This window comes from Hibiscus syriacus, unplaced genomic scaffold (genome assembly GCF_006381635.1).
Source record: "Hibiscus syriacus cultivar Baekdansim isolate YM2019G1 unplaced genomic scaffold, ASM638163v2 tig00111833_pilon, whole genome shotgun sequence".
In the NCBI taxonomy this organism is placed as follows: Eukaryota; Viridiplantae; Streptophyta; class Magnoliopsida; order Malvales; family Malvaceae; genus Hibiscus; species Hibiscus syriacus.
In genome coordinates this window covers 311,838-324,030 of record NW_024063191.1, presented here as the reverse complement: position 1 = coordinate 324,030, position 12,193 = coordinate 311,838, and the positions used below count along the sequence as shown (strand labels likewise).

General features: G+C 36.4%; 1 protein-coding gene across 1 annotated transcript; it reads left to right on the top strand.

Annotated features, from left to right (window-relative positions):
* Positions 1–10,441: 10,441 nt before the first annotated feature.
* LOC120171359 (putative pentatricopeptide repeat-containing protein At1g03510) lies at positions 10,442–11,773 on the top strand. Its single transcript, XM_039179068.1, has one exon. The coding sequence runs from the start codon at positions 10,442–10,444 to the stop codon at positions 11,714–11,716; it is 1,275 nt and encodes a 424-aa protein (XP_039034999.1). The 3' UTR covers positions 11,717–11,773.
* The last annotated feature ends 420 nt before the right edge of the window (positions 11,774–12,193 follow it).

The window sequence follows — 12,193 nt, the reverse complement described above, 5'->3', positions numbered from 1 at the left end:
ACTACGATCTCTAATTGGGGTCTGTACTGTAGTCTGCGAACGCACAGGAGTTTGGGTAGTGGTCTGCTCAAACGAAACTAACTGAGGACAATCCCTCCGATAATGACCACTAGATCCACACTGATAGCAAAGACCCATCTTCTTACGACACTCTCCTGAGTGTTGTTTACCACAATACTCACAAAGGGGCCCATTATAATACGACGAGGAACCGCCTCGACTGACAGCTAAAGGTGAGGATGCTGCAGGCCTAAAACGTGTATTGCTTCTCTGAGGAGCTGAAGTACGAGTCCTCTTTCCGGACTGTGCTGATGACTCCATCGGGCCTGAAAATTTCTTAGATCGATCTTGATCAACACGCTCTCTACCAGAAGCTAAAAACTCCACCTCTTCCGCATCTTTGGCTCTGCCCACCAGCACATCAAATATCTCATCCTGATGGGTTACAACTTGCCTACGCAGCTCGTATCTGAGTCCAAGGGCAAATTTACGACATCGATCTCTCTCCGTAGGTACCATACTGAATCCATACTTCAGCAATTTCAGGAACTCGATCTCATATTCAGAAACAGTCATGTCTCCCTGAACCAGGTCTTGAAACTGTTGTCGTCTCTGAGCTAAGTAGCGCTCTCCCAGAAAACGGCTCCGAAAGCGATCCTTAAAGAAATTCCAGGTCAAACGATCGGTAGGAACACTACTGGTCACTGACTCCCACCAAGTGTAGGCATTGCCATCTAACATCGCCACAGCACCCTGATATCTCTTAATTGAGTCCAAACCCAACTGATCCATGCGTCTCTCTGTATCCTGGAGCCAATCCTCAGCTTCAGTAGGAGCTCCACCTATCTGTCCCCCAAAAGTTCTAACTCCATTGGCAATCAAAGTCTGCGAAATAGGAACCTCAGATACAACACCAGTAGCTCTGACTGCTCCCTGTATTAACTGCAGAAATTGTCTACCAAAATTCTCATCCAAAGCAACTCCGGTAGACTCTAACTCAATATCGGTCGCTCCTATTATCGGTGTAGTCATGCCAATACCAGCGGCAGGAGGCAGATCCGTTGGGGTCGTAGGAGCATGATCACCTATCGGAGGTGGGGGATCTACCCGTATCTCATCGATCGGATCTGCGAATCTAGCCACTCGACCTCGTCCACGGCTAGTTCGACGACTACGTCTAGCACTCATTTTGATGGATCTCAAGTTTACTACAGAAGATAAAACTTAGGGTTAGATAAGCACTTGGAGTCTCAAACATAGTTAAAATCTTAATAACTTTGTGACATGGCCTTAGTAACTCGTTTTGTAAAATATTTCAAAACCGTATTTTCAATGTGGACTCATACACAGTCCGAGGGTTAAAAACCAAAAGCTCTGATACCAATAAATGTAACCCCCTAGACCCGGCCTATGCGTTTCGACTAAGTCTAGTGGATCACATTATAATTATTAAAGACATTTTTCGCAACCGTTATTCCATCAATATAAAATCACATTATAAAAACATGAAATTATAAACAATTTATACTATCAAAATCCAACTTGTAAATATAGTACAAATAAATAATAATTTAATTTAAAACATGTCTTCAAATTCAAAATCACAATGAACCGAGCAGTAGTAGCAAAAGTGTTATCATTATAAAATCCGATATTTTAAAATAAGGTCCATGTCACCAAAATAAAGTAAACTTGCCAGATAAAAACATTACAATCTGATTTACTTCAAGAGATATGTTGATCCTCCAAGTGCTCGAACCAAGGTATCTACCCAACAGTATCTGAAAGGGGAAAACATTTTCAAAAGGTGAGCTAGGCTCAGTGTGTCCCAACATTTCCATAAAATCACAATAGGTACAAATCATATTCCAGTAATCTCACAAATTCGTAAAAGAGTTTAACTTTTTGAAAATCATAGTTTAAACCCTTTTCTGGTACACCATCAGTAGTTCCCAAAATTATTTCCATATAGCTTAATTTATGCACATAGCAAAAAGAAAGCCGACTTAAGGATAGGCTCTGAAGCTTGTATCCTTAAGCCCAAGTCAATAAGTCCATATAGCTTACCCTAAGCACACAGCAAAGGAAAGCCGACCTAATGAAACATCTTGGGGCCCTCAAGAGTCACATTAGGCCCAGTTAGCTTGATCAGAGCTATTCCATCGTATTTCAATTCCAAAATTCAATTGCACCGTGACATAAACTCCATAAATCCAAAAACATAGTAATCATATACCATTTCAAAACAAAATTAGATAGCAGCCATATTCCATAAATTGTCACATTAAATTGGTGCATTCATAAAACAATAGCCAATGAATTCGGTGTACCACATATTAAAACCAATAAAACAGTTCAATAACAAGTAGGGAACACACCTCGACAATAGATTCAAATAACAAATCTACTGATTGCTGGTTTCACCACGCTCTGCTACAGTTTTCGAACGGGTAAATACTGACACACGTGGTTTAACTGATCTAGAAGAGCTGGGTCGAGCTGTCGAACGATCCGGAGAGTCTCTTGTACCTTCAAACAATAATATTTATCAGTCTCAAATCCTATTTAATTGTTCAAAGCTAAACTTCTTAAGTATATACGCATTTTTAGGGTTTGACTATCAATTTGAGGTATTTCGAGTCTGAATTTGGCCAAACGGATTACGGAATCGGAATCAGGGCGTCGAAAAACATAAAGTATGACTTTTCGAAAATTCAAATTCTTGGTCAAAGTCAAAGTCAACCACTTTGACCGTAGATTTGGAGACCTTCGGATTCGAATTTGACAAAACGGACCACGGAAACGGATTCGGCACGTCGAAAACTATCAGGATAGGTATACTCGGAAAAGATTAACGGTCGTTTAATGCTCGGTCAAAGCCATTTTAAGTTTTGGTCAAAGAAAGTCAATGGTCAATGGTCAACGGTCAACGGTCGGGTCGGGTCGGGTCAACGGCCGGGTCGGGTCAACGGTCGGTTCGGGTCGGGTCAACGGTCGGGTCGGGTCAGGTCAACGGTCGGTTCGGGTCGGGTCAACGGTCGGGTCGGGTCAGACCGGTCAAACCGATTCAGACCGGTCAAACCGGTTCGAACCGTTTGAAACCGGTTAAACCGGTTTCCAGCAGCCACTCGCCCTGCGGCGGCGCGTGTGGCGCGTGAGGCGTCCTCCGGGGCCCTAAAAATCCCGGAAAAATTTCTAAAAATTATTTTGAGCGATTTCAAGATACTTACAACGATCGGTTCAAATTTTTGAACGGCGGAGAGCTCGATTTCAAATCGGCCGAATCTTTGACTGCACCACCTCCTCACGCGCCGCCGTCTACGGCGGACAAGGTTGACACCGGTGAACTCGGAACGGCACAAGGAACACGATGGTGCGGGAGGTGTCGTAAACGGAGCAACGATCAGCGGTGAATTTAAGATTTCCTCGGCGATAGAGCTAACAAAACCGTCGCTACTTTGACTGGAAATTCCCGACGTTTGGCCGCGTTTCGCTTCAATTAATTTGAAGGGTTTGTTCCTCGCTCGATGATGAACACAACGGTGGTTTCAAAACAACGATCGGAATTCGGACGGCGTCGGAATCGGCTTTGAAGTAGAGTGCGGGAGGAGGAATTTCACAATTGTTTTCTGTTTTGAAAACAGAAAACCATTCATACGCTTAAATGAAATTTTCTGCCGACACTAAAAGGAGTAATGCAGGGCTTGGTCCCTGAATTTCCTTTAACTTCTAAAATGGCCTACAATTTTGAAAACTTTCGATTTAATCCTCAAATTTTGCCAAATTACTTAATTAAATTTTTTTTCTCTAAATTTTATTCCGGGTTGTTACATATACAACCTATACTACTATAATTAGGGAGGCACATAAATTTAAAAATAAATAAATAAATAAATAATACTAGAGTTCTATCCTGGTAAAAAAATATAGTATTTTTTATTACATTTGTTACATTTATTAAAACATTTTACTGTCTTTTAAATTAATTAAAATTAGGAAAACAATTTTATATATGATTGTTTTTATTAGTAATTATTTATTAGTATAAATGATTAAATAAATAAACAGTTAAGTGACTTATGTACAATTTTTAAAAGGGTAAAAGAGTATAAAAGTTGGTTTTCAATTTGGCTTCGTTATAAAAAAATATATTTAAATAATATTTTTTAAATGTTCAATTTTTTTATCAAAATATTTTACCTTCAATTTTGTTTTTATCAAGTCATCCATTAATCTATTAATTTATGTACACCTTTACTTATTAAATTTAAAAAATATAATATTTGATCATTTTTATTTTTATTTAATTAAGATACGTTCATGTTCATTTGTATTTAATTGAAATGTGGTAATGTTCGTTTGTATTTAATTATTAAGATGTGATCATTTACCTTATCAAATTTTCAATGTTTAATCATTGAAATTTTGATGGTCATTAGTGAGAAAATTAAATAAAAGTGATCGCATTTGAATTAAATAAAATATTTTTTTAATTTAATGAGAAAAAAATGTTCAAAACTAAATAAAAAATAATCAAGCATATAATTTATCCATTTTTTATTATATTTTTAAATAAAAAATTGTTTGTAATTTGAGTTTGAAATTAATTTTTTGAGATTTAAGTTTTTCATCTCACAAACAATTGAGAATGGAGAAGTATAGATGAGTTTCATGTATCATAAATAGATGATTTTTTTAAAATTAAAGTGTTTCGAGATTTTTTAATCTTTTTAAAAAATAAATTTTCAGAATTTTAATTTTTATGTTTATTTTCTTAAAAAGAATCTAAAGGAATAAATGAAGAAGTTGATCGGAGACTACGTGTTCCACGTTCATTGAATAAACTATCTTTAAAATAGATGATTTGAAAATGATTGCGAAAGAAAAACTTTAGAAACTTAATTTAATTAAAAATAATTTAAGCATTTAAAATAAAAATATATATTTTTGAAACACTTATATTATAATAAAACGAAGAGTGATATACACGTTTAATTAGAGATGAACACGAGACTCGAATCTGATGGATTCTGACCTGATTCGATCTTATTAGGTCAATTTTTTTAAATTTCGGGTTTGGATTGGATCGGGTCAGGGTTTTTAAATGTGATATTCGGGTCGGATTCGAGTTTATGGTGAAAATACCGACCCGATCCAACCCGGAAAAAAATATAATTTGACCTTATATATTTAGGAAAAATTACAATAACATGCCTCTATATATTATTGTTTTTCAATTAAATTATTGTTTTTATTGAATAAAAATAATATTTTTATTATTATTTCGGGTCGGGTCGGATCAAATTCGGATTTTATCTCAACAAATCGAGCCAGGTGGAGGATATATATTTTTCAGGTCGGGTGAAGGATATAAAATTTTCGGATCGGATCGAGTTGGCTGAAACTCGACCCATGCCCATCCCTACGTTTAATACTTAAAATATTAGTTTGGGTCTATTTTAGTACCTAAACTTTTATTTTTTTCAAAATCATACCTAAAGTTTAGTTTTTGTTTTATGTTAGTATCCGTTGTTAAAAAACTTTAATTTTTGTTTCATTTTAGTACCTCGTTCAAAATTGGGTAAATCACATGCTTACTCACTGAATTTTACTCTCTCTCTCATATTTCACTCACCGTACTTTAAAAATTTTCAATTTGCTCACTGAACTTTAGACATTAAATTTTTTGGTCACTCAATCGTTTACTCAGTAACAGATGCATGATGTGGAATTATTTAATATTAAAAATGCCACATCAGATAAGCCACGTCAGATTTTCAATAAATAATAAAGTTGAGCTCCATTTTTTATACTCCTCTCTCAAGTATTCAACCTTCATCTTCCTCTAACAATGCACTCTTCAACCTCACTCAAATCCATCATCAATGCCAAAACACACTCTCTCTCTCTCTCTCTTCCATTTTTAATCTAAACCCCATCTGTTTTATCCTCCCACATCCCTTTCTCACCTTCAAAAAAACCCTCCTAAAACCCCTCTCAACCACACTTATCCTCCACTCTCCAACCTCAACAAATCAATCGGCGTAAATTAAGGGAGGGATTAAGGTTATGGTTAGATTTAGTAATGAGGTAAAATTAGGGTTTTTTTAGATGTTGAGGGATTATAGGGGTAGAATTAAGGGTAAAAAGGCATAACGAGGATGGTCGGAAGGTGATTGGAGAGGGGGTTGGAAAGATTGATGGAATCTGGGTAGTTTTTTTTTGTTGAAATCCATATTAATTAAAAAATTTAGATAATTGTTAACAAATTCACATAATCTCTAGCAAAGAAAATAAGGTGTCGTTTGGCTGGATGGAATCCTTTGAAATTGGGAGAATTGGAATCCAATTACACCATTTTCTCATGTTTGGTTCAAGTTTTTCAAGGGAATTGGAATCCCTCATGGCTTCAACTTTCCATCAAATGAGGGAAAGTGAATTTCATCCAATAATGGATGGAATTCAATTCCCTTGTCGGAGGGAATTGAAATTTGAACATACTACCCTCATCAATCTTTTGGTAACTTATTCATATATTGAATAAAAATATTTTTTTATTATTTCGGGTCGGGTCGGGTTTCTAATTCATATATTCGGGTCGGGTCGGGTGAAACTTTATTTTGGCCGAGTCGGGTCGGTTTTTTTAAGTGTGATATTCGGGTCGGGTCGAGTTCGGGTTTAGGGTGAAAAATACCCGACTCGAAAATATATATAATTTTACCTTATATATTTAGGAATAATTACAATAATACTCCTATATATATATATATATTTCAATTAAGTCACTATTTTTATTGAATAAAAATATTTTTTTATTATTTCGGGTCGAGTGAAATTTTATTTTGTTCGGGTCGGGTCGGGTCGGGTTTTTTAAGTGTAATATTCGGGTCGGGTCGGGTTCGGGTTTAGGGTGAAAAAAACCGGACCGACCCGATAAAATATATAATTTTACCTTATATATTTAGGAATAATTACAATAATCCCTTATATATATAATTTTTTCAATTAAGTCAATGTTTTTATTGAATAAAAATAATTTTTTTATTATTTTGTGTCGTGTCGGGTTGGATTTCTAATTCATATATTGAATAAAAATAGTTTTTGGTAACTAATTAACATACTCCGATTAGAATGTATCAAAATATTGCTCTATCTTTTTAGTAACTTATTAACATATTATGATTGCAATGATTTTAACTTATGATGTTTATTAGTATGATTTTTATAATTTATTGAAATGAATAATCAATCAATAAAATGAAAATTTGATATTTTTTAATTTTTATAATATATTACTACATATAAGTTGTAAAACAAACTAAAATAAAGCAAAAAAATAAGAAGGACAATTCTGTCATTTTACATTACTGAAATCAAATTCATCTGACATGTCTGCGAACCAAACAGAATATGAAATTAGATTCCAATTCCATTTCCTTCCAACCAAACATAATATGAAATTGGATTCCAATTCCTGACAGATTCTAATTCTTTTACAGATTTTAATTCCCTCATAAACATTCCAACGAACCAAACGTCACCTAAAAGTCCAATCCAATCCTTGAAACCAATAGCTAAAAATAGGCACCACAAAATCAATATCAAAATAAAATAAAAACTTAAATTTCATTAAAGCTTCTTGCCTTCTTCACCTACAGATTCGTGAACCTTACCCGTGGCGAATAGTTGCCAAAATACTTCTCTTTGGCTGCTGGCTTATTGATCTCTTCTGGTTGTGAGCAGAGAATAAGATGGGTGATTGAATGAGAGAGAAAGAGAAACAGTGATTAAATGAGCAGAGAATAAGAAATGGGTTTAGAGGAGGAAATAAAACGGGGAAAGAGAAAAGCTTCAAAAATAATTTAATTTATTTTTTGATATGGAATTTAATTTATCTATGTCATAACGCTGCTAGATATTTAACAGCAGAGTGACAAAACAAGTTTAATGTTTAAAGTTCAGTGAATAAATTGAAAAAATTAAAAGTACGGTGAATGAAATATGAGAGAGAGTAAAGTTCAGTGAGTAAGCGTGTAATTTACCCTTCAAAATTTAACGTTAAGTTTTTAAAAAAATGAAAGTTTAGATACTAAAACAAACTAAAACTAATAGTTTATGTACTAAACGTGTTAAGTTTTTAACTGTGAGATACTAAAATGAAACGAAAACTAAATGTTATATATGATTTTAAAAAAATTAAAAGTTTAAGTACTAAAACAGATAAAAACTGATAATTTATATCCTAAATTTGTAATTCACCCTAAATCGAATAATGAATACTTTCTGGAACTTGAAAATAGAGGGAAGAGAAATGAGAACGTGACACGGGTGTCACTTTGGTTCCCTGAGGCAAATTTAATTACACAGGAAGCGAACGGTCCTTTTATGTTCCTTGAAGTCGAAGATTTAATGCTCTAGTAAGGAAAGTCATACGCTCAGCGACCAACAACTAGCGGCAAGGAAACAATGGAGGATAAAGAAGTAGTAGTCATATCAGCATCGTCGGCGAATAAAAACACGAGGCTAAGCAATATCACATGCAAAAAGGAGCGGCAGGAACGCAAACCTCATCACATTTTTCTGAAAAACATGGACATGGAGGATTGCTATATTATTGATTCCAACCCTTTTGATTCCACTGACATCGCGAAGCTCTCCATTACCGATGACGATGATGTATCTATCGTGGCAGAGAGGGGAAAGGTGGCTTGTAGGGATTATCTCCATTCAAGACATCTCTGTGTTTGATTTCCCTTCGATAAAACAGCACATGAGGAACATTGTGACCTGGTATGTATAAACTATGAAACTGGCCGTCTTTTACTTTGTTCTGCTCTGAACATCGACATTTGGTTTTAAGGATTGAGTAACGTTGGGTTGATTCGTATTGCAGTGTTAATGTTATGTTTGTGATTCAATGGCTCCATGTGGGTTTTGGGATTTACATTGTGATGCATCGGAGCATATTTAGCCTGGGAGGTCTGAGAGGAATTCGACCATACTGAAAAAATTGCCTAAAATAGGCATGTGAAGAACCTTCATTCTACGCCTTTGTTTGTCTTTTTGGATGTTAGAAATAGGGTTCGAACCTATCGAGAAAAGACAGTCCTTTTTAATATAATTTTCAATAATTTGATATTAAATGCTACCCTTACGATATTATTAGTGCTTGAATTCAGGATCTCAAATGATAACAACCTTAGTTTAAAAAAGCGCCGCTTAAGCGCGATTAAAGCGCTAAGCGACTCGAGCGAGGCCCCTGGCGCTTCAGCATAACAAAAGCACTACGAATTCATTAAGCGGTAGTAATCGGCGCTTTTGCAGCGCTTTTAGCAAAGCGCTAATCGGAACTTAATCGCGAGTTTAGAAGATACGATTCTGGGCTTTAGCAGATACGATTTTTGGGCTTATTTAGGGTTTAGCGGGCTATTAGATTATCAGTTTTGGTTTTTTTCTTCTTGTAGCTTCACACTAAGAAACGAAACAGATTGGCACAATCTAGATTGAATGACATGGTGTTTGTGAAATTCAATCATGCCTTGGAGTGCCGAGCTAAAAGTAAGGAGACCGATCCCATTCTTTTGCAAGATATTGATGAGAGCAATGAGAGGTTGATGGGAAGAATGGAAGATGATGAAGATGATGATGAGGCGGTGTTTGTTGGTGAGGATTTGACATAGAGTGATGTTGCTAACGCTTCCGGTGCATATGAGCCTAGTTATCTAACTAGAGCATCAAAAGTAGTGAATGATGGAGCCGGACCATCGAGAAATGATAAAGGAAAATCTCATGCTCATAATTCTATCTCTAGTAGACTATCTCGTAGATGTTTAGTTGATGAAGATGATATGGAAAAAGATAAATAGAGCGTCTAGTGATGAAGGAGATGGTGTTGTCCGAGTTAATGACGATGACGATGATGATTTGGAGGATTTTTAGTTATAAGGAATTGAGGGTTTAGAAAAATACTTCTGTTCATCTCACTTTAGACTACTTTTGGTGTAGACCATCTTTTGAGATTAATATTCTCGTATAGTCGTATGGTTAATCGTATATAAGTATTTAAGTGTTTATAACTTATAAGTAAATTGAGAATTATATTTTGGTGTTTAAGTACTTATAAGTTTTGAATATATGTATTGACACTTTGATATTTAAGTATTTATAAGATAATTTATAAATATTTTGTATTGTTTTTTGAATTTTGGCCTTTTTGACGTTTCGTGTGCATAAAGCGAGCGCTTTCGCTTAGCGCTTAACGCTTCAGCGTCTAGGATCCTAAGCGCTTTAGGGCGTTTTACGCTTTTTAAAATCAAGATAGCAATAGTTTCTTTACCACTGAAGTCGTTTGATTTGTGCGTATTGAATTTGTTATTTAATTGATTGATTCAACTCATTACATAAACCGCCCATTACATTCTAAGCATTGGATTATCGAAACATGAGTTCCAACTATAACAACTACATGCGATTACTGTCTTTAACGAAACAGTTAACGTCTTACGTGAACCAAGGCCGTCACTTGGACGCCCTCTCTCTCTTCCATACTATGCAGACCTCGCCGTCGCTCACTCTCGACCCTTTCGTCTTCCCCCTCGTTCTCAAATCCTGCACCGCCATCCACCGCCCTCGACTCGGCTCCTCCATTCACGCTCACGCTACCAAGTCATCTCTCCTCTCCAACCAATTCGTTGCTTGCGCTCTTATCGACTTTTATGGCAAATGCTTCTCCATCTCTTTGGCCCGCAAGTTGTTCGACGAAATCCCTCAACGAAACCCTGTTTGTTGGAGTTCCATGATTTCTCTCTACTCGCGCTCCGGCAACATGGAGGTGGCATTGGAACTTTTTCGGTCTATGGATGTTGAGCAGAACGAGTCGACATTTAATGCCATCATAGCAGGTTTGAATGAATCGGAGGATGGATCTTTTAAGGCTATTGGATTTTATAGAAGGATGCAGAAAATGGGGTTGAGGCCGAATTTGATTACCCTTCTTGCTTTATTACCTGCTTGCGTTGGCGTAGCTGCGTTGAGTTTGGTTAAAGGAATTCATGGCTATGCGTTTCGAAGCAACATAGAACCTCACCCGCAGTTGAGAAGTGGTTTAGTGGAAGCTTACGGGCGATGTGGAAGTCTTGTTAATGCACGGAATGTATTCAGATGTATGAAAGAAAGAGATGTAGTGGCTTGGAGTAGTTTAATATCAGCTTACGCTTTACATGGTGAGGCAATGGTTGCATTGGAAGTTTTCAGGCAAATGGAGTTGGCAAAAGTGCGGCCTGATGACATTACTTTTCTTGGCGTTTTGAAAGCTTGTAGCCATGCTGGATTAGCTGATGAAGCATTGGATTATTTTGATAGAATGCATACGGATTACAAAGTTGAAGCAAGTGCTGATCATTATTCGTGTTTAGTTGATGCATTGGGCAGAGCAGGGAGGTTGTACGATGCTTATAAAGTTATTAAAGAAATGTCTGTCAAGCCGAGTGCAAAGACTTGGGGAGCGTTACTTGGTGCTTGTAGGACTTATGGAGAAGTTGAATTGGCCGAGATTGCTGGGAGAGTTTTGTTTGAGATAGATCCGTCTAATGCAGCCAATTATGTGTTATTGGCTAGGATTTATGCTAGTGTTGGAAGATATGAGGAATCTGAGAGAATGAGATTGGAAATGAAGGAAAGGGGAGTGAAGGTAGCTCCTGGTAGCAGTTGGATTTAAATGATCAAGACCAAGGAATTTTCGTGGATTTTCTTGTACCCTTTGAGAACTAGAAAATATGACGATGTTACATGTGCGCTTCCCGTCGCAACTGTAAAGGCTATCATTGCCTCATTGTTGAGCGTTTGCTTAGGATCCTGGTGATCACTGCTTATCTATCTCTACCTATCTTTCATCACTCAAAGAAGCTTTTAGAGGTGGAGGAGCAAATGGTAGGCGTTGCTAGCCACAGATTGAGCTCCCAATGCCATCGTTAGGAACAATTTTGGCTATTGGAATCCAACGTTAGGAACAATTTTCAAATGACTAATGGTGTTTCTTTGTTCTTGTTCCAATAAACCTTCACTACACAGATATGTTGCCACAGATGGGAACAAGGAAGCTCATTCAACTGTGAAGCTCATTCAACTGTGAAGCTTATTCAACTGTGAAGCTATATGGTTTCAGTATTTCCAACAAAAATATAGCCTAAAGAAT